The 22,008-nt window shown below is 32.9% G+C and overlaps 1 protein-coding gene across 1 annotated transcript in view; it reads right to left on the bottom strand.

Moving 5' to 3' along the window:
• Positions 1 to 9,874: 9,874 nt before the first annotated feature.
• Positions 9,875 to 22,008, bottom strand: part of LOC143064328 (uncharacterized) — a 28,887-nt gene continuing 16,753 nt past the window's right edge. The window contains exon 11 of the mRNA XM_076237084.1: positions 9,875 to 10,220. Coding sequence (XP_076093199.1) covers positions 9,955 to 10,220 — 266 coding nt within the window. The 3' untranslated portion in view covers positions 9,875 to 9,954. The remainder of the gene's footprint in view (positions 10,221 to 22,008) is intronic.

Here is a 22,008-nt window from a genome sequence, read left to right as displayed (position 1 = left end):
TAGTTTTGGATTTTCTATTACAGCTGAAGGTTTGTAAGGGAAAAGCCCTGCCTCTTTAAATCCTTTCACAGCATTTTCTACGTTAGCTGATATGTCCCATGCTGATTTAAATACCTTTGCAAAAACCGCTTTTGTAACATTTTCTCCTGGATTCTCCATCTGGTAAGTTCTGACAGATTTCCTCCAATTATATTTAAGGGAAGAAAACAAACATAAATCTAGAGGCTGTATGATATTACTTGCGTGTTGCTGCAAGCAATACATTACAAAGTTTTCTCTTCGACTAAATTCATTGGCCTCCAAACTGATGTGTGTAGAGTGGCCATCTACAAATAACACTACTGGAAGGGATGTATTCAAAAGCTTTTGAAAAATATTAAAGGGGTACTAGCTACGAGATATATAAAAAATCTAAAGTAAGATTTTTTTTTGTTAAATCAATAATGAAAGTGAAATAGTGAAATAATAATTCGCTTTTAGAAGCCAAAATAGTTCAATTTTATCAAATTAAGCGAAGAAACATTGATATTTGCTAATTCACTTGCAAGTGAATCTGTCGACCTCATTAAATCCGTATTCATGTGAACTTCAGTTTAACCCCTAGCTAGAGATTGACAACGCATGCATTGTACGTGTACTGGTTATTTTTAAAGAAAAATAATGTCAACAATGAAAGTGAAACTACGGTAACCCATTTGATTACTTATTCGATCCATATAAAATCATTCTTATACGGTTAAAAACAATGAGAAACATATATGTTTAATCTATAAAATAAAATCAAACAGACCTATAAAAATCTAATTGCACGTGTTGGTTTAATCTATTCATATCTTTATTATGTTTACATCGCTTATATGGTCATTTGAGGTCAAATCGATAGTTAATTAGATGGCGTCTGGACTAAAATTCACACGAAACGAACCTACATATTCTCTACCCCATGCTCTGTAAACTGTTTCTTTTGGACTTTTGGTAGTTTGGATAAATGTTTTACATTGTTATAAATCAAATATGAGAATTTGAAACAAATCTGTGACCATGATTTTGACAGCCAGTGCCCCTTTAACAATGTTGTACCTCATGGCTTACAATTTGGTTTCGTCAAAGAACATGGATCAATTCCTGCTATTTATACATTAAAAGAATCAATTAGGTACTATATCGAACGTTACTCATATGTGTTCTCAATATTCAACGAAAAGGCATTTGATCGTATATGGCAAGACGGACTTTTGTTTAAATTGTTGAATGCTGGAATTACCGGTAAAATGTGGAAAATAATACATTTGTCAGACAGCAACTGCACATGTACAATATAACCGTTTGAATAGTCAGGTGTTTCAAATAAAACAAGGTGTAGGTCAAGGTTGAGTTATGTCAGCGTGGCTATTTGTGTCATTTATCAACAATTTAATAACTCAACTATTAGAAACAAACTGTGGGTTAATGATTGTACACATACATATACCTACAATTTTACTAGCGGACGATACCACTTTACTTAGTGGCACAAAATCTGGTTTACAACAAATGCTGAATGTTATGAATAAATATGCATATACATGGCGGTTGAAATACAACGCAACTAAGAGCAGTCACCTTCTTTTCAAACCATCAAGATCTACTATAAAACATAATGAGACAATGTATGAATTTTGTCTGGGTGGAACAAAGGTTCCTATGAAGCAAAGTATTATTTATGCTGTAACTTTGATTTATAGCAATATGAAATCATACGACCGTACTGAAAAGGCGTGCAAAAAGATGAAAATGAATTTACATTCTCTATACGGTATAGGACTTAATCGGAATGGCATGAACTCAATTACAAATACTACTAGAATGAAATTCAAAACAGTGTGGCTGTGGCCATTGATTGACCCATTAAATTCATCCATTGACTGGGACAATTTACGTGAACGTTTGCCTGTAACGACCACTGTTCACGACGTACCTACGATAGACATTTAAACTGTGGTGTTACCAAAGGTTTCTTAACGCCTTTAATTATAAAATAAATCGAAAAAATAATCAGGAATAACCTTAATGTTTTGATTTATATAATTGATATAAATCAAAACATCGTGTTATTTCTGATTAATTTTTCGAATAACTTTATTAAGGTGTTGAGAACCTTTGGTGGCCCCATAGTTTAAGTGTCTTTAAAAAGTACACCTGTGAGCAGTGGTCGTTACATGTATACAAACGTTCACCTATATTGTCCCAGTCAATGGATGAATTTAATGTGTCAATCAATGGCCACAGCCACACTGTTTTGAATTTCATTCTATTTGGAAACGTATTGTGTTACCAACTGCACTTTACTCGTGTGAGCTTTGGGGTCAGTTAACATTTACTGAAACTAGAATGTTAAAGCAAACGCAAAGATACTTTGTGCGATTTGTATTAGGCCTAGATAAACGGTCGCCAACTGATGCATGTACAAGTTTTGTCGGGCTATGGTCTATACAACAGGTCGAGAACTCTAGATTTTCTGACGTCAGAATATATTTGCATAGTAATTTCCAAAACACAAGGCCAATATGGCCTTGAAAAACTGACCAATCGACTCAATGAACTACAATGCATTGTGGGCTACTACGAGTAAACTACTACTTAAAACACGTGGATTTAGTGGGAAAACAGTCAATTAATATATTGTCTGGGACTCTCATTACCAAAGTTTTTATTCTGCAAATATATTTAATGTAAAATATAACGTAATCTTCAATTTGCATGCTCAGATTAAAAAAATATTTAATGAATGGCTGTTATTTATTTGGAATTTATTGAACCATAAAATTAACTTTTGACCCTTCACATTGAATAATCCGCGAAGCGGATTATGTTAAATGTGAAGAGTCAAAAATTCATTTTATGGTTCAATAAATTCAAAATAAATTATTGCCATTCATTATAAATAAATTTCTATCAAAAATAAGGCTGAAAGATATATATTATTACGAATAACAACGTACACAGATGTTTGCGTATGAATACACAACGTTAGAGTGGGCGTGTCGCCATAAAAATTGATAACATTGAAAATAAAGCTAATTCTTTTAACCAATAAGAAGACAGTAAATACACCAAATTTATTTATTGTTTATTGGCTTCACGATTCGACTTTCTTTTTCGCCTTGCAAAAGTAGTTGAACCGGTTTTGTGCATTGTTATGAATTGAACCTGCATTAATTTTACGACAGGACACAGTGAAATATCCAATGAAGTGACCACTGTCCAGTAATAAAATCATTTGAGCTCTTTTAAACCTGTATAATGTCATTGCAAAATCATTTCTGCCTAGAAAAAACACGAAACTTTCATTGAAACACTTCTTTCTGTACTGCATGTGTATTTTTTTTTATCAGGACCTGAACTAATAGTAAGAACATGATAATATTTAGTATGCTAAAAAGAAGTGTTATGAAAGCGGCAGGGGCGGGTCCAGCCATTTTAAAAAGGGGGTCCCTAACCCTGGACAAAAGGGGAGGGGGTTCCAACTACATGTTCCCATCCAAATGCACTGATCGTTCAAAAAAAGGGGGTCCATCCCCCGGAACCCCCGCCCCCTGGATCCGCCACTGAGCGGGTACGGTATATAGCTCAATACATTTTTTATAGTTTCATCCATCGATAATATCCGTTTGTTGCTAATTTTATCACAAAATATACCTCAGAGGTTTTTTTATCGTTCGGCTGCTGTCCTGTTGACATATGTAAAATATCTCCAATATTAAAAGTCTCTGGATCATAGTGGGTGCCATATTACCTATTATTTTTTTTCTAAAACGTGCTTTGTATATAGAAATAAGAAGATGAGGTATGAGTGCCAAATGAGACATCTTTCCAACAAAGACATAATTTAGTAAAGTAAGCAGTCATAGGTCCAATGCTGAAAAGTAAGCTATTAATGAATGACCCAAAAATTACTTGTGTAAAACAATCCAAGCAAAAAAAAAAAAACCGACCCAATTAAATATATAAAAGGACAAGAAATTCTATCCCATCAAAAAAAAATATATTGTATAGGAGACTGTATTTCAGTGGTTGTCGTTTGTTTATGTGTTACATATTTGTTTTTCGTTCTTTTTTTTTTTTGATATAATTAAGGCCGTTAGTTTTCTCGTTTGAATTGTTTTACATTGTCATATCGGGGACTTTTATAGCTGACTATGCGGTATGGGCTTTGCTCATTGTTGAAGGCCGTACGGTGATCTATAAATGTTAATTTCTGTGTCATTTTGGTCTCTTGTGGACAGCTGTCTCATTGGAAATCATACCACATCTTCTTTTTTGTTATAGATCCAACGCTGCAATTTTCACAAAACATATCAAATTTTCCACCTTGTCGCACATACATATGGATAAAATCATTACAGCTTATTTCCTACTGCATGTGGAGCAAAACTTAGGTTAGCTTACTTGCATTGTTTGTATATTGTACAAAATATAAAATATACAAGTTAAACTATGCCGATATATATATATTGTTTAAAGATGTCAATCTTATTTTCAAAGCTTGTATAAACAACTATACAAACAAAGCAAGCAAGCCAACCAAAGTTTTACTTTGCAGGTTTAAGAAATCAGCTGTAATGATTTTATTCAGTTTGGCAAAAGTCCGAGCCCGTTAAAAAAGAACAAACTGAAACTACAGTTGCTGACTTCACTACCTTAAAAAAAAAGGGAACAGTTTGGAAGTCCCATATACTGAAATGTGACCAACAAAAATACTTATAGATTTTGTCAACACTGCCATGTATGTAAATATTTCTTCAACTTTTTTACGAACACAAAATTCAAGGATCCCACATTTGCCTTTAATTATCTATACGAACATTGCTGTACTCTTGAATATCAGCACCGGCTGTTATCGACGGCTTACTTTACACCAGTAAGTTTGTCTCATGGATAATTCTGTTTTTTCGCTGTTGTTTCGTTGCTTCTGGTGGACAAATACATGAAATCTCTGTCCCATCATCAAACATGTTAATGGCTATATATCGGGTAATTCAAACCCTTTTTTCTTCGCATAGAAACAACTCTTCGTTAATCTGAACATAGAAGTAATACTTTATATCACGAACTATAAATGAGGATACACAAAATGAAAAACTAAGCGAAATTGTGAATCCCGCATTGCACGAAAAAATGTGTTGTATTTCAGTAAATAACACGTGTTCTTGGTTGATTGTAAACACGTAGTAGTCCATCATGCATTGCGACTCATTTAGTGGATTGGTCAAAAACCTAGGTAAAAATAAATTGCGTCATATGTAAATAAACAATTACATGTGCGAGAACATAAGTATGCTAATTTATGCATTTCCGTATAAGGTAGTGGTCCCGACCTGTACAAAGACTCGTCGATAAATTCAAATTATAATTGTTCCTAGGACGGTTGTTCAGAGCTAAATCTAATACAACTCATAAACAAGTTTTTACTCTACGTCTCAGTCAACTATTGCTTGGTGAATCCGATAAACGTTCAATAACATATGACTTAATAAAAACTCTGATTAAATATGATATGCATTCCTTTCTTGAGAGTTACATGGAAAATTTGTATATCCCGGATAAAAAAAAACTATGGTCCAATAATCAATCAGTTGAAATCAGAGAAGAAAATATTTGGAAATCATCTATACAGAGTCGACTAGAACTTTGTCGTTACTATGAAATAAAAAACAGACTATATATTCACAGACTTTTACGTCTTGCCGTTGTCTATCCGCATTTGAATACTAAATAATAGGTCATGGTAAAACTGGGCTCAATAGTAATTAAGGATGTTCAGTGCTCTTTATGTGGATGTTATTCCACAGATATTGTTCAACACTTAATTTTGTACTGTGAAAAACTTTTGGATGTAAGAAATAACATGTTTTACAGAATTGTTGACATTTTACCGGTCCAGGAATCTGTACGCTTTTTTCAGCAAGATGATAGTGATATAATCGTAGCTTTACTTGGTGGCATTACAGATTTTATGCATTCTGTGAACTCTGACAACTGGAGAAACATGATGTGTTGCTTGGCAGATCATGTATTTCATCTGTATGGAAAATTAAAAGGCGAATCATCTGAGCATAGGTTTAATTTTGGTCACTAAAATATTTGCATCAAACAAATGTAGCATGTAGATATTATACATATATATTATATATTTTTTCTTTATGTTTTTTTGTGTGTGCACCTGTGTGTGCTTTAATTATAGTTTGTATTTATGTGTTGTTCATTTCTTGTAATAGTATACTTGTGTTTAAAAATGTAAATCTTCAGAATATTGGAGGATATAAAGAGAATCAATATTTACCAAATAAATATACTATGTTGTCCCAAAATAGTGAAACAATCAGTGGACCTCCAACAGAACAAGTATTCTCTGTTTTGATATTGTTTATCGTTTGACTTGCGTTTTTGTACTTTTTTATTCCAATTTAACGTCAGAGAGAACACGCTGAAATTTATTGTCTGCTTTATAAAAAAGATGTGGTATGATTGCCAATGAGACAACTATCCACAAAACACCAAAATGACACAGACATTAACAATTATAGGTCACCGTACGGCCTTCAACATTTGCTTTGCTTATTACAGAGACATATAATACAATATATGTGCCTCTGCTTATTGTGATAAAATTTATGTTGAAAGCCTGTTGTATGATGGTTTTGATTTAAATATCCGGTAAACTTAACATAATCAATGATCCATGGCATGTAGTTGAGGTCTAGCCTATTGACCAATATATCATAAAAATAAGGTCAAGGTTAAACACTCCAAGACAATATGTACACCAAGAAAACATTCTGGCATACACCAAATATAGTTGACCTATTGCTTAGAATCTAAGATATACAGATATAACCATGACAACATAAGATTGACGAATGAACCATGAAAATGAGGATACGATCGGATGAATCCTTCTAGATAGACAATGTAGAAGAGAGATGAAAGATACCAAAGGGACATTTAATAAGTCGAAAGTAAACTGACAACGCCATGACTAAAAAGAAAATGACAAACAACAAGACACAAAACAAAACATAGAAAACTGAAGACTGAGCAACAAAAACCCCAACAAAACAGGTTAATCTCTGATGCTGGGAGTAGGCAGATCCTGCTCAACATATGACAATTGTGGTGTTGTTCATGTGAGTACACACCCGGTGATAAGTATAATTCGATTTGCTGCTAGTATGTTTTACATAGATATGGAAACTTCATAATTGTGAAGCTGAAATCATCTCCATTACAGTTAAGTTTTGTTTACAACCGACCCTCATTTTTTCGGGTGGGGTTTGGGGGGCTAGGATGAAAAATTTTGTCCTGCCTTTTTTTTTAGTTGTAATCTCGGTCCTGCCTTTTTATTTTTCACTCTATTCGGTCCTGCCTTTTTTTTTATTAGTTTATCCTGACTTTTTTTACATAATTTGTCATCCTGCCTTTTTTTTTTTGCCAAGTTGCTCATCTTGCCTTTTTTTTTACTCAAAACTCCTGTCCTGCCTTTTTTTTTCAAATTTCATCCTACCCCCCTAAAAATTAAATGGTAGCTCCCTTAGAAGTTAATGTATGAAGTCAGCCTGATATAAATAAAGGAGATATTTGGCAAGAAGAGGAACATGGTTGGTTCCAATGGGAACACAGATTGTTTGTTGAAAAACACGTCCTTAAAATTATTTTATACACCAAAATGCTAATAGTATCTAATAAATGAACCCAAACATGAAATCATTACATTGATCAAAAATTAGGTCAAGGTCAGATGAAACCTGCCAGACAGACATGAACACCATGTAATCATTCCATTCACCAAATATAGTATTAAATACAACTATAGCGTAGTATCTAAGATCATGAAAGTAAAAATGAATATAATACTTCCATGCTAAGATATAGACCTGATTAGAAATAAATGGTGAATGTGTCCATGGGACAAAGATGATGCCCCTGCTTGCATATCATATAAATTTATAAAAGACATAACTGAAGAATGCAAAAAGTGATGCTACCCAAATTTGTAATTGATATGAGTTTTGTGATAATAAGTAATTGTGTATAAGTCTCATAACATTTTGTTGAGGTTGACTAGAGTTACAGAACAGAATCCAAAACTAGCGGCTCTTAAGAGCCTGTGTCGCTCACCTTGGTCTTTGTGCATATTAAACAAAGGACACAGATGGATTCATGACAAAATTGTGTTTTGGTGAGGTGATGTGTTTGTAGATCTTACTTTACTGAACATTCTTGCTTCTTACAATTATCTCAATTTATAATGAACTTGGCCCATTAGTTACAGAGGAAAATATTTTGTTAAAATTTACAAAAATTTACAAAATTTACAAAATTATTAAAAATTTACTATAAAGGGCAATAACTCCTAAAGGGGTCAACTGACCTTTTTGGTCATGTTGACTTGTTTGTGGATCTTACTTTACTGAACATTATTGCTGTTTACAGTTTATCTCTATCTATAATAATATTCAAGATAATAACCAAAAACAGCAAAATTTCCTTAAAAATTTCCAATTCAGGGGCAGCAACCCAACAACCAGTTGTCGGATTCATCTGAAAATTTCAGGGCAGATAGATCTTGACTTGCAAAACAATTTAACCCCCATGTCTGAATTGCTCTTAATGCTTTGGTTTCAGAGTTATAAGCCAAAATCTACATTTTACCCCTATGTTCTATTTTTAGCCATGGTGGCCATCTTGGTTGGTTGGCCAGGTCACGCCAAACATTTTTTAAACTAGATACCCCAATGATGATTGTGGCTAAGTTTGGTGTAATGTGGCCCAGTAGTTTTAGAGGAGAAGATTTTTGTAAAAGCTAACGACGGACGACGGACGCAAAGTGGTGAGAAAAGCTCCCTTGGCCCTTCAAGGTGAGCTAAAAAAACATAATTTTTTCCATTTGTAAACAGACACAACTCTAGAACGGTAAAATTGACACCATCAAAATTCAAACTAAAAAAAAATGAACATTGACCATGCAATGTACCATGAAAATGGGGTTATGGTCAGATGAAACCTGCCAGTCTGACATGTACACCTTGCAATCATTCAACACCCCAAATATAATTGACCAATTACTTATAGTATTTGAGATAGTAACTTGACTATGAAAACTTAACCTTGAACACTGATCCATCAAATAAGGTTGAGATATGGTGAACCTTGTCTAATGGTCATGTAGACTTTACACGGAACCTTTAAAACAAATATGACTATTCTTTTACACAAAATGAAGGAGTATTTCACATAATAAGTATTTTTTTTCATGCAGTCATGGAACCATGAAAAGGTGGTCAAGGACAATGAACATATTACAGATGTAAAGTAAGGCACTACATACAAAGTATAAAGCATCCAGTTCTTATTCCTTCTGAAATGATAAGCTTTATGATATTTTACACTGCCAAAGTCAGATGGTAATCCCTATGTCACTTATTCTAAAACTTTTAATGCAGGCATGACAAAAGGGAGAGCTTGAAATCTTAAGAAACTAGTTCAAACCCCTCAATATACCTGTGTGCATTTCTCGAGACAGGAAACTTAACAGATGCCAGATCTATAATAGTCTCTGTTATGTTTATTCAAGATTTTTTTAGACTCTATAATAACATAAACCACTGTGGCATAAACAGTACAATTTTTTCTTCACCAGATAAAGCTTGACTTATAGTAAATGACAAACTTCAAGTTCTACCCAAAATATCCTTTTTTCATATCAGCTTTTCTGAAGACCACTGTTCAAAGATTCCTAATTTACTAAAATAAAAATGATAAACTGATTCATTTATTTAGATTTTTAAAATTTTTGGATTTAAATTTTTTTTATAGAGTCAAATTAAGTACAAAATATGTAAATATAAATTTATTAAACGTGTGAAAAATGGTGAGATATAAATAAATGCTTGGAATTATTCTTTAAACAATACATCACAGATGTTTCTCATAACATATCAAATAAGAATAAATATAAATAATTCCTGGATTTTGTTTTGGATTTGGGTCAGTTCCATTGAAAAAACCATGATATTCGATTGTGTTGACAAATCCAGATCTTTTTACTTGCTTTGTTACATCAACAACCCATGGAAACACATTTCTGCCATCACACCAACCGTTCCTACCATACAGCCATGTTCCATGTTCATTAGGTTCTACTCCTGTCTTGACTAGATCAGCACATCCAAATGGTGTTCCTGCAATCAAAAACAAAATATGTGTGTCTAATAAGTAGAACATATGAAGCCTGCTATCTCCAAATGACATAAGCTCATACAGCAAACCAAAAATAGTCCATGTCATACATTAAAAAAATAAAAATCAAGAATTATTTGAATCTGGAATAATTTTGAATTTTGGAAAATTGATAAGAAATATACGACCAGTGGCGGATCCAAAACTTTTTGTAAAAAGGGGGGGGGGACCGACTGACCTAAGGGGGCAAGCTCCAGTCATGCTTCAGTGATTCCCTATATAATCAGATCCACCTATAAGGATGAAAACTAACCTTACTAAAGAGGGTTAGTCATGTGAGTATGGCTTAGGTTAATTCTACTTTCACTGATATATCATTATGAACTTATAAACTCCTTTTAGAAATACACACATGGCTAACTCTCCTAAATTGGCTTAGTTTTCATCATATATTTCTTATCAGTTATCCAGATTTAAATACTTCCATTTTCAAAAGATAACATGTACAATTCCATGTCCTTAAGAATAAAATGTGTTATAGGTAGGATTGAGCACTTATGACCACAATTAATATGTGCCTGACCATATTTGGTATCCCGTGGTTGTCTTTGGTTACTGTCTGTCATATGTTTTTTGTATTAGCATTTTGAATCCTTTCACATTTTTTCAGATTTTACTCTACTTCTAATTGGGAAACAAAAATCAAAGATCTGATAGCTCTGAGGTGGAAGAATTTGAATAAAAGGTCATTTGAATTACCAGAAAAGCAGCCCCACTAACCTAGGCTGCTTTGTTCCATTTATGGTTTTTGAGATACAGAGGGACATACGAAATCCCCCCCCCCCTCATTTTTTTCTTCAAAAAAACATACTTAAATAAAGTTTTGATTCAAAAAGTATGCAGATCTTTAGATTAATATAACAAAGAAGTGTGTAAAGGTTGAAGCAAAAATCATAAATTGTTTTTGAGATACGTCGCGAAATGTAAAAAAAACCTCCCCCTTTTTTACAAAATACTAAATAACTGAAAAATAAAATTTTGAATCATCACCAAAAAGTATACAGATGTTTAGTTAAGAATTGAATGCTTCTTTTTGTAACTTTATTGGGGTGTAAAAGCGTTGACTGAAGTACATTTTGTATGAAGCGCTAAAAATGTGCGCACGGTCAATGCTTTTACAACCCTATTAAGTTACAAAAAGAAGCATTCAATACTTATAATTACATTTTTTAGCTAGGATCATGAAAACACAATTTACATCAAGTTTTTATTTAATTTACCTGTGCACTTTATTATGGGACCTCGTGTCATCATGAATGATAAGTTTTATTGTGTGATACAACTGCTTAAGGAATAACATGTGATGTACAGTTAGTCAATCATAATAACGTTTTATAATGAAACATACATCTAATGTAATTATATTAATATAACAAAGAAGTATGTAAAGTTTTAAGCAAAGAAGAAGAAGAAGAAGAAGATTAAATTTGTTTGCACTTGCAGTTTTTAAATCCTATATTTATTAAAACAAGAGTGCACACGCTGAAATGTCTCGCCTTCTATACTAATCATTGATATTATGTTGATAGTCTTAAGTATAAATCTAAGCTTTATTACAACTGTCACATAAACTTTACATTAACCAAGATAACTAAACAAAGACCAATGAACCTTGAAAAAGAGGTCCAGGTCAGATGAACCATGCCAGGCAGACAGGTACAGCTAACAATGCTTCTATACAACATATATAGTTGACACATTACTTATAGTTTAAGAAAAATAGACCAAAACACAAAAACTTAACACTGTGCAATGAACCGTGAAAATGAGGTCACGGTTAAATAAAACCTGCTCGACTGACATAAAGATCATAAAATATTTCCATACACCAAATATAGTTGACCTATGGCATATAGCATTAGATAAAAAGACCAAAACTCAAAAACTTAACTTTGACCACTGAACCATGAAAATGAGGTCAAGGTCACATGACATCTGCCCGCTAGACATGTACACTTAACAATCATTCCATACAACAAATATAGTAGACCTATTGCATATGGTATGAGAAAAACAGACCAAAACACAAAAACTTAACTATAACCACTGAACCATGAAAATGAGGTCAAGGTCAGATGACACCTGCCAGTTGGGCATGTACACCTTACAGTCCTTCCATACACCGAATATACTAGCCCTATTGCTTATAGTATCTGAGATATGGACTTGACCACCAAAACTTAACCTTGTTCACTGATCCATGAAATGAGGTCGAGGTCAAGTGAAAACTGTCTGACGGGCATGAGGACCTTGCAAGGTACGCACACATCAAATATAGTTATCCTATTACTTATAATAAGAGAGAATTCAACATTACAAAAAATTTGAACTTTTTTTTCAAGTGGTCACTGAACCATGAAAATGAGGTCAAGGACATTGGACATGTGACTGACGGAAACTTCGTAACATGAAGCATCTATATACAAAGTATGAAGCATCCAGGTCTTCCACCTTCTAAAATATAAAGCTTTTAAGAAGTGAGCTAACGCCGCCGCCGTAGCCGCCGCCGCCGCCGTAGCCGCCGCCGTAGCCGCCGCCGCCGCCGTAGCCGCCGCCGCCGCCGCCGGATCACTATCCCTATGTCGAGCTTTCTGCAACAAAAGTTGAAGGCTCGACAATAAATCAAATGTCCTGAAATATTTATGTGAATTATTATCTTCCATCCATAGTTTGTCTTTACTTGTTTAGTAAACAAATTAATATCCATTTAGACCATTATTTTCATTTTCACACAGGTAAACTAATTTGGCTATAAATAGATCAAAGCATGTCTGTGTAGAATCTCTAATCTAAAATCGTAATTGTTATAATTTTATTTCTTTAAATAATCAAATTTAGATTTATGAAAATAATCATGATTGATTCAATAGTATTGCATAAAGTTTACGGTTTTCTGAAGACTATTTATGTTTAGGTCATGGTTCTAGAGGCTTCTTCACATATTTGTAAACAAACCAATATGGCCACTACACTGATTACCTTTGCACATGTGAAACAAATATTTCTGACAAAAGTCAGATTTCTCTTGTCAAAAGGGATTTATATTTATATTGCAATAAATTATTCAGGAGGAGGTACATTCAGTTTAGATTATATTTCTTATTCTATGAGCATTTAGAGTTTAATCAAAATTCTCCCAACAGAATAATTTTATAAATAGATTCAAACCATTTGAAGTAGAAGGGCATCTAATTCACATGACAAAGGAAAACAATGAATAAAGACAACAATTTAATAAGAAATAGATCCTTTCTATTTATTAGAAACAAAATCTTCTTGTCTGCAAATTCGTAACTTTAAGGGCGAACATGTAAACAGGGCGAGTTGTCTCGATACCAAATACAGGCATGCGTACTTCAAATATCTACAGTAAAAACATCCGGTTACAAGTAAACAAATAATGTTCATGAAGATGAGATGAAATCTAATAATTTACATAAATAAAAAGGTACATATTTTCTATAGTGATTGTTTTTCAATCCTAATTTACAAATTAAATGATTCAGATGCTTAATCATGTGTAAAAATCGGTGTCAGAAATCAGAAGTTGTTATGAAGTTGTAATACACAGAAACGAATGCGGCGTACAGATAATTCAATGATTTTAAAGTCGGAACCATTGGCCTTCAGAAGACTTGAAGTCTTCTTCCACCAAAAATCTATTTGAAAGAAATTCAAGGAATATAATTCTTGAACAGTAAGTGCTAAATCTTTTTAAATCAAATTGAATGGTATTTTTTAGTTCATTATATTTTAAAATTTAAAAAGATTTGACAATAAATAATTTAACTATCATATAATCCAAAGGCAGTGTCTGCGCGTACCCGCATGTGGGTACGAATAGTCAAATTGCCGGTCTTGGCTGCACGTACCCACATCCGGATTTCTATTAAAATGCCGTCGCATCGGGAATGAAACGTGAAATGTATACGGAATTTGTTGCAATTAGTGAATAAATTGATTAAAACTACTTAGAATTTTTATAAATTTACACATATATATATATAGGTAAGCAGGGGTTCAAATTAGCGGTGGTCCGAGGTCCGCGACCTTCTACTTTTGCAAGCGGACCTTCGTTTTGGTTACTAGCTACGCCCGACGGACCTTCGATTTGAAAGAAAATGAAAAATAACTTCGCAGACCTTTTTATCAAAATTTCCAAATAAACGATCTCAAAATAAATTCTCATCTTTATTATTCATGACAGCAAGATTCATTTTGTCCAACCGCTAATTTTATACCGAAAATCGCAAACAAGTAATTTGTAAATCCAAGTGAAGTCGTATCTGACTGACAACATCAACATTGAAAAACAATGGATGCCATATATAAACCGGAAATGAAGATAATTACAATACCGGATCAGTTTCCGGGACGGATAAGGGTAATTCCGGGTTTGCCGATCAAATACAATAAAAAAAATAATGTCAGGCTTGAAGTTGTGACAAAATACATTTAAGATTATGAAATATAATCACTAGAATTGAAAACCAAAAGATATATATGGAAAAGAAAGAAAGACCAGAAAATATTTTAGGTTGAAACTCAAAATTACTTAATAAGTTTTTTAGTTCACAAATTTCCATATCAACATCCAATACAATGTGACAGCATTTTTCTTTTATCATTAATACATGTGGATATGACATGCAGATGTTTTTAAAGTGTAAACAAATTACTGCAATTCCAAGGGGTAATTTCTCCTCAATTTTTAGGGGCCTGTAAATAGCTGGAAGTTTCGTACTTTATTATCAAAAATAGTGCAACTAGATATGATACAATGTAACAAAGTAACAAGCTCTAGTGGACTTTTAAAATCGAGTTGAAGTAGTGTGAGCCCTGAGGTAATGATATAATTAGTAATTAATTACTAATCTTTGTTACAACACACCTACCAACAGTGACACCCTAACAAATAAAAAAAAAATAAAGATAATATGAATTCATAATATACAAGACAATTATATTTATTAGTTTATTGAACATATTATACAACAGTGACACTGACAATGTAACAAGATAACCTAACACCAAAGGCACAATAATTTTGTATCTTACTGTGTTATAAAATATTTCAAGTAAAAGTAGGACCTGCAATTTAGGTTGTGGACCTTTCAGTTTTGAGTGTCAAAGGTCCTGGACCTTCCAGTACCAAATGTTAATTTGAACCCCTGAGGTAAGTGAACAGTTTTTTCTCAGAAAGTTTTTTCTCAGAAAAGTAAATTAAAAGGAAGAGAGTGATATTATAAGAGGGGGGCAAGGGGGGTCCCCATAACAGCAAAACAGTGAATTGATTTGGTGAAAAACAGATAACAAGGAATTGAAAAGGGACAATAACAGATAACAGTAAATGAAATATGAAAATAAATCTGTCCAGGACCAATCCAGTAGATGACTCGTAGATCTTAGTATATAACTTGTGGTATGGACCTAGAAAATTGTAATTTGTGTAAACAAGACGTTTCGGCCGTTGAGGCAGTTCTGCTTTGGTTGATTTTTTTCAGTAACTTGTACAATAAGTTATAGTATGGATGTTGAATTTTTCTGAACGAAATTACTAGAGGGGGGGCAAGGGGTTTAACTGTTATGCTGTTATGGGGTATTTTAATTCTTTGTTATCTGTTATTCTGAAAATATATTTACTGTTAGCTGTTATTGTCTTATTCTTTGTTAGCTGTTATAGGACTATTATCTATTTTGTTATCTGTTATTGTGAGAATCTATTTGCTGTTAACTGTTATTGAAAATTTGAATGTTAGCATTTTGACAGCCAATCTTCCTTAGAAATTGAAGATAATTGAAAATTGTGATTTAAATGGATAATAGTCTCATTGGCACGCTTACCACATCTTCTTACAATGCATATCTATTTGGGTCTTTCTACTGGTAATATCGGGTGGCCCTGTATTTGCAGAAGAATTTCAGTAACATACATCACATAAACATATTAAATATAATATTGATAGAGGGTTGCTGCTCACAAGGAAGCTATTAAAACCGAGAGTTCCAAATGGTGAAGTTAAAATCATCCCTTCATAAATTTTACGGACGCCATCACGAGTTGGTTGACCGTTATGGAATAACCGTTTCACAAATGATATCGGATATGTTCCTTACGTCGTAACTACAATCCCCTTCCCTTTCACGAATGTGACCTACCGAATTAGACTATTTACCGGATTTGTAATCACATAAGCAACACGACGGATGCCACATGTGGAGCAGGATCTGCTTACCCTTCCGGAGCACCTGAGATCACCCCTAGTTTTTTGGTGGGGTTCGTGTTGTTTATTCTTTAGTTTTCTATGTTGTGTCGTGTGTACTATTGTTTTTCTGTTTGTCTTTTTCATTTTTAGCCATGGCGTTGTCAGTTTGTTTTAGATTTATGTCCCTTTTGTATCTTTCGTCCCTCTTTTAAAATCAGTTGGACCCAGGACCATTCCAGTATATATTATTATTATCCTTTGTAATAAATTCCTTTTTCTGTGAACATGTAGCATTTTGTACAAATTATAATTCACTTATTACTTGTACAATAACTTATAGTATGGATTTTGTTATAAAAAAAGCATTGGTACACCCTATAGATTTTGTTTATTCAATGACCACATAGTAATATTTATGCTGTACTATTACACCACTGTCCCTGATTAGGGGAGGATTGGACACCAACTAGCATGCTAAAGTTGACGCAGTTACATTCTGTATGTGACTATTTCCAAGTCAGGAGCCTGGATTCAGTGGTTGTAGTTTGTTACTGTGTTACTAAGTTTCTCGTTCACTATTTTGTGGAAAAATTAGGCAGTTAGTTTTCTCCTTTGTTTTACATTACTAAGTGGTATGGGTTTATATTATGTCTTTGGGAATTATACATCTTTTTCTTTTAGCATTTATATTATAAGTGCTACTCCCTCTCTTTTCGATTACATGAAAGAGAACCCTGACCACCATATTTTTAAAAGCTTTTTAATTGCTTCACATGGCTAAAATTGAAGCTCAGAAACCATTGATGCAAATAAAGATGTGTCTTCAGTTTAATTTTTCGACAAATACCCTTTTAAAAATCCTACAGCTTCTCCAATGCTGTACCCAAATTTTCCATATTCTATAATTTCACATAAGATGCATGATTGCATCAGAGACATATATACACGTGTATATATGTCTCTGATTGCATGGTGTTTCACTTGGTGTCATCCAAATTTTCACTAGGTCCAATTTCTATTATACTATCAGAATTGTCACTTGAGTCAATTTCTATTGTCAGAATAACCATAACTGGCATGCGTGTGTCAGTTATATGTCCTGTCTCCACTGATCTGGGTATTTTTGTATTTTATAAGTAAGTTTTATCATGAGGTCATTAAATACAAAAAATAGATTTTTCAGAAATAAAAAATCTAAAAATCAAATTGATAATAAAGTGTCACTGGCTGCACTTCTTTCAAAAATTAAATAAAAAAACCTAAATCATTAAAAATTGATTCCTCAAATGCCCTAGATTAAAAATATCCGTATATTAAAAACAGAAACTAGTAATTTCGTTTAGAAAAATTCAACATCCATACTATAACTTATTGTACAAGTTACTGAAAAAAATCAACCAAAGCAGAACTGCCTCAACGGCCGAAACGTCTTGTTTACACAAATTACAATTTTCTAGGTCCATACCACAAGTTATATACTAAGATCTACGAGTCATCTACTGGATTGGTCCTGGACAGATTTATTTTCATATTTCATTTACTGTTATCTGTTATTGTCCCTTTTCAATTCCTTGTTATCTGTTTTTCACCAAATCAATTCACTGTTTTGCTGTTATGGGGACCCCCTTGCCCCCCCTCTTACTAGTTTCTGTTTTTAATATACGGATATTTTTAATCTAGGGCATTTGAGGAATCAATTTTTAATGATTTAGGTTTTTTTATTTAATTTTTGAAAGAAGTGCAGCCAGTGACACTTTATTATCAATTTGATTTTTAGATTTTTTATTTCTGAAAAATCTATTTTTTGTATTTAATGACCTCATGATAAAACTTACTTATAAAATACAAAAATACCCAGATCAGTGGAGACAGGACATATAACTGACACACGCATGCCAGTTATGGTTATTCTGACAATAGAAATTGACTCAAGTGACAATTCTGATAGTATAATAGAAATTGGACCTAGTGAAAATTTGGATGACACCAAGTGAAACACCATGCAATCAGAGACATATATACACGTGTATATATGTCTCTGATGCAATCATGCATCTTATGTGAAATTATAGAATATGGAAAATTTGGGTACAGCATTGGAGAAGCTGTGGGATTTTTAAAAGGGTATTTGTCGAAAAATTAAACTGAAGACACATCTTTATTTGCATCAATGGTTTCTGAGCTTCAATTTTAGCCATGTGAAGCAATTAAAAAGCTTTTAAAAATATGGTGGTCAGGGTTCTCTTTCATGTAATCGAAAAGAGAGGGAGTAGCACTTATAATATAAATGCTAAAAGAAAAAGATGTATAATTCCCAAAGACATAATATAAACCCATACCACTTAGTAATGTAAAACAAAGGAGAAAACTAACTGCCTAATTTTTCCACAAAATAGTGAACGAGAAACTTAGTAACACAGTAACAAACTACAACCACTGAATCCAGGCTCCTGACTTGGAAATAGTCACATACAGAATGTAACTGCGTCAACTTTAGCATGCTAGTTGGTGTCCAATCCTCCCCTAATCAGGGACAGTGGTGTAATAGTACAGCATAAATATTACTATGTGGTCATTGAATAAACAAAATCTATAGGGTGTACCAATGCTTTTTTTATAACAAAATCCATACTATAAGTTATTGTACAAGTAATAAGTGAATTATAATTTGTACAAAATGCTACATGTTCACAGAAAAAGGAATTTATTACAAAGGATAATAATAATATATACTGGAATGGTCCTGGGTCCAACTGATTTTAAAAGAGGGACGAAAGATACAAAAGGGACAGTCAAACTCATAAATCTAAAACAAACTGACAACGCCATGGCTAAAAATGAAAAAGACAAACAGAAAAACAATAGTACACAAGACACAACATAGAAAACTAAAGAATAAACAACACGAACCCCACCAAAAAACTAGGGGTGATCTCAGGTGCTCCGGAAGGGTAAGCAGATCCTGCTCCACATGTGGCATCCGTCGTGTTGCTTATGTGATTACAAATCCGGTAAATAGTCTAATTCGGTAGGTCACATTCGTGAAAGGGAAGGGGATTGTAGTTACGACGTAAGGAACATATCCGATATCATTTGTGAAACGGTTATTCCATAACGGTCAACCAACTCGTGATGGCGTCCGTAAAATTTATGAAGGGATGATTTTAACTTCACCATTTGGAACTCTCGGTTTTAATAGCTTCCTTGTGAGCAGCAACCCTCTATCAATATTATATTTAATATGTTTATGTGATGTATGTTACTGAAATTCTTCTGCAAATACAGGGCCACCCGATATTACCAGTAGAAAGACCCAAATAGATATGCATTGTAAGAAGATGTGGTAAGCGTGCCAATGAGACTATTATCCATTTAAATCACAATTTTCAATTATCTTCAATTTCTAAGGAAGATTGGCTGTCAAAATGCTAACATTCAAATTTTCAATAACAGTTAACAGCAAATAGATTCTCACAATAACAGATAACAAAATAGATAATAGTCCTATAACAGCTAACAAAGAATAAGACAATAACAGCTAACAGTAAATATATTTTCAGAATAACAGATAACAAAGAATTAAAATACCCCATAACAGCATAACAGTTAAACCCCTTGCCCCCCCTCTTATAACTGTGGGGAAGACATTTCAGACTTATCATGAATTAGAAAAACTTGTACAGAACTATCAGGCGTTAAATTTCATACAATTGTATAAAAGAAATTCATGATTGCTGTTTCGACTGGCAACATTTGAAATGTGCAGGGTGGAAATTTGTGCCAAAACAATCATATTGGATATATGTAAAATTTGTTCCAAATCTTAATTAGTTACATGAATCTTTTATAATTGGTTTAAATTGATATTATTACTTGCTTCTTTAATTTTTATAAACTCAAGCTTTAGTTTTAGTAGTTTTACATTGTTTTATATATTTTAAAATTTCAGTTTCTGTTTTATATTTTACTAAAATATTATTTCAAAATATCAAATGGGTATATTTTTAAATTATTAAAATTTTATTCTTTAAATTTTCATTTAAATTTTATAATAGTATTAATTTCTATTATGTTTTTCTTTTACAGGGACTGTACAGTTTAATTTTCCATCAGTGTGCATTTAATTTTGCAATGTTTATTATGTATCATTATTTAATAAATACAATTTGAAAATATTATTTTTCATCCTCTTCACTCGTTCTACACGAAATCCCCATATTATCGATAATTTCGTATATATTTCACTTTTCATTCCCGATCCGATGGCATTTTAATAGAAAACCGGATGTGGGTATGTGCAGCCAAGACCGGCAATTTGACTATTCGTACCCACATGCGGGTACGCGCAGACACTGCCTAATCCAAAATCTTCCCAATATTTAAACTAATTAGAGCATTTCTCTTCAAAATTATTGCTGGAGGCTTGAGGGTACAAAAAAATCTGCAAAAATTTACATTACAAATTTTACTTATTACACTATAAGTTGTTTCTATATGATATGGTACAAAAATCAACCCGAAAAATCAATTTGTTTTGGCCCAAGATGACTTTAAAAATGTTTATATCATTTACAGACATTAAAAAGCTCCAAATTATCTCCCTTTGGTGAAATAATGCCATATTTTTGAATTAAAATTGAAATATCTTTTTTAACTCATCTGTGACCTATATTTTTTATCATTTTTTTTAAAAGAAGCTGTACTTAAACTAAAGTATTAACACAATGCAATTTGAGCAATGCAATGAACCATGAAAATGAGGTCATGGTAAAATAAAACCTGCAAGACTGACATGTTCATCATAAAATATTTCCATACACCAAATATAGTTGAGCTATTGCATATAGTATTAGAAAACAGACCAAAATACAAAATCTTAACTATAACCACTGAACCATGAAAATAAGGTCAAGGTCAGATGACACCTGCAAGTTGTACATGTACACCTCACAATCCTTCCATACACCAAATATAATAGACCTATTCCTTATAGTATCTGAGTTATGGACTTGACAACCAAAACTTAACCTTGTTCACTGATCCTTGAAATAAGGTTGAGTTGAAGTGGAAACTGTCTGCTGGGCATAAGGGCATAGCAAGGTATGCACATACCAAATATAGTTATTCTGTTACTCATAATTAGAGAGAAGTTAACATTACAAAAAATCTGAACTTTTTTTTCAAGTAGTCACTGAAGTGACTGAACCATTAAAATGAGGTCAAGGACAATGGACATGTAACTGATGGAAACTTTATAACATAAGGCATCTGTATACAAAGTATGAAACATCCAGGTCTTCCATTCTCTAAAATATAAAGCTTTTAAGTAATTTAATGCCGCTGCTGCTGAATCACTATCCCTATGTAGATCTTTCTGCAACTAAAGTCGCACGCTCAGCAAAAACCATAATGACCAATTTGACCTAAATTTTGTGTTCAATGTCATTAGTTTAAAGTTAATAAGATTTGGTCATTAAAGAGTCAATTTAATTATCATATAGAAGGCAAAATTCAGATGGATGAA

This window comes from Mytilus galloprovincialis, chromosome 2, assembly GCF_965363235.1.
Source record: "Mytilus galloprovincialis chromosome 2, xbMytGall1.hap1.1, whole genome shotgun sequence".
Classification (NCBI taxonomy): domain Eukaryota; kingdom Metazoa; phylum Mollusca; class Bivalvia; order Mytilida; family Mytilidae; genus Mytilus; species Mytilus galloprovincialis.
The sequence above is the reverse complement of the archived record's forward strand: the minus strand, read 5'-3'. Positions and strand labels throughout refer to the sequence as shown.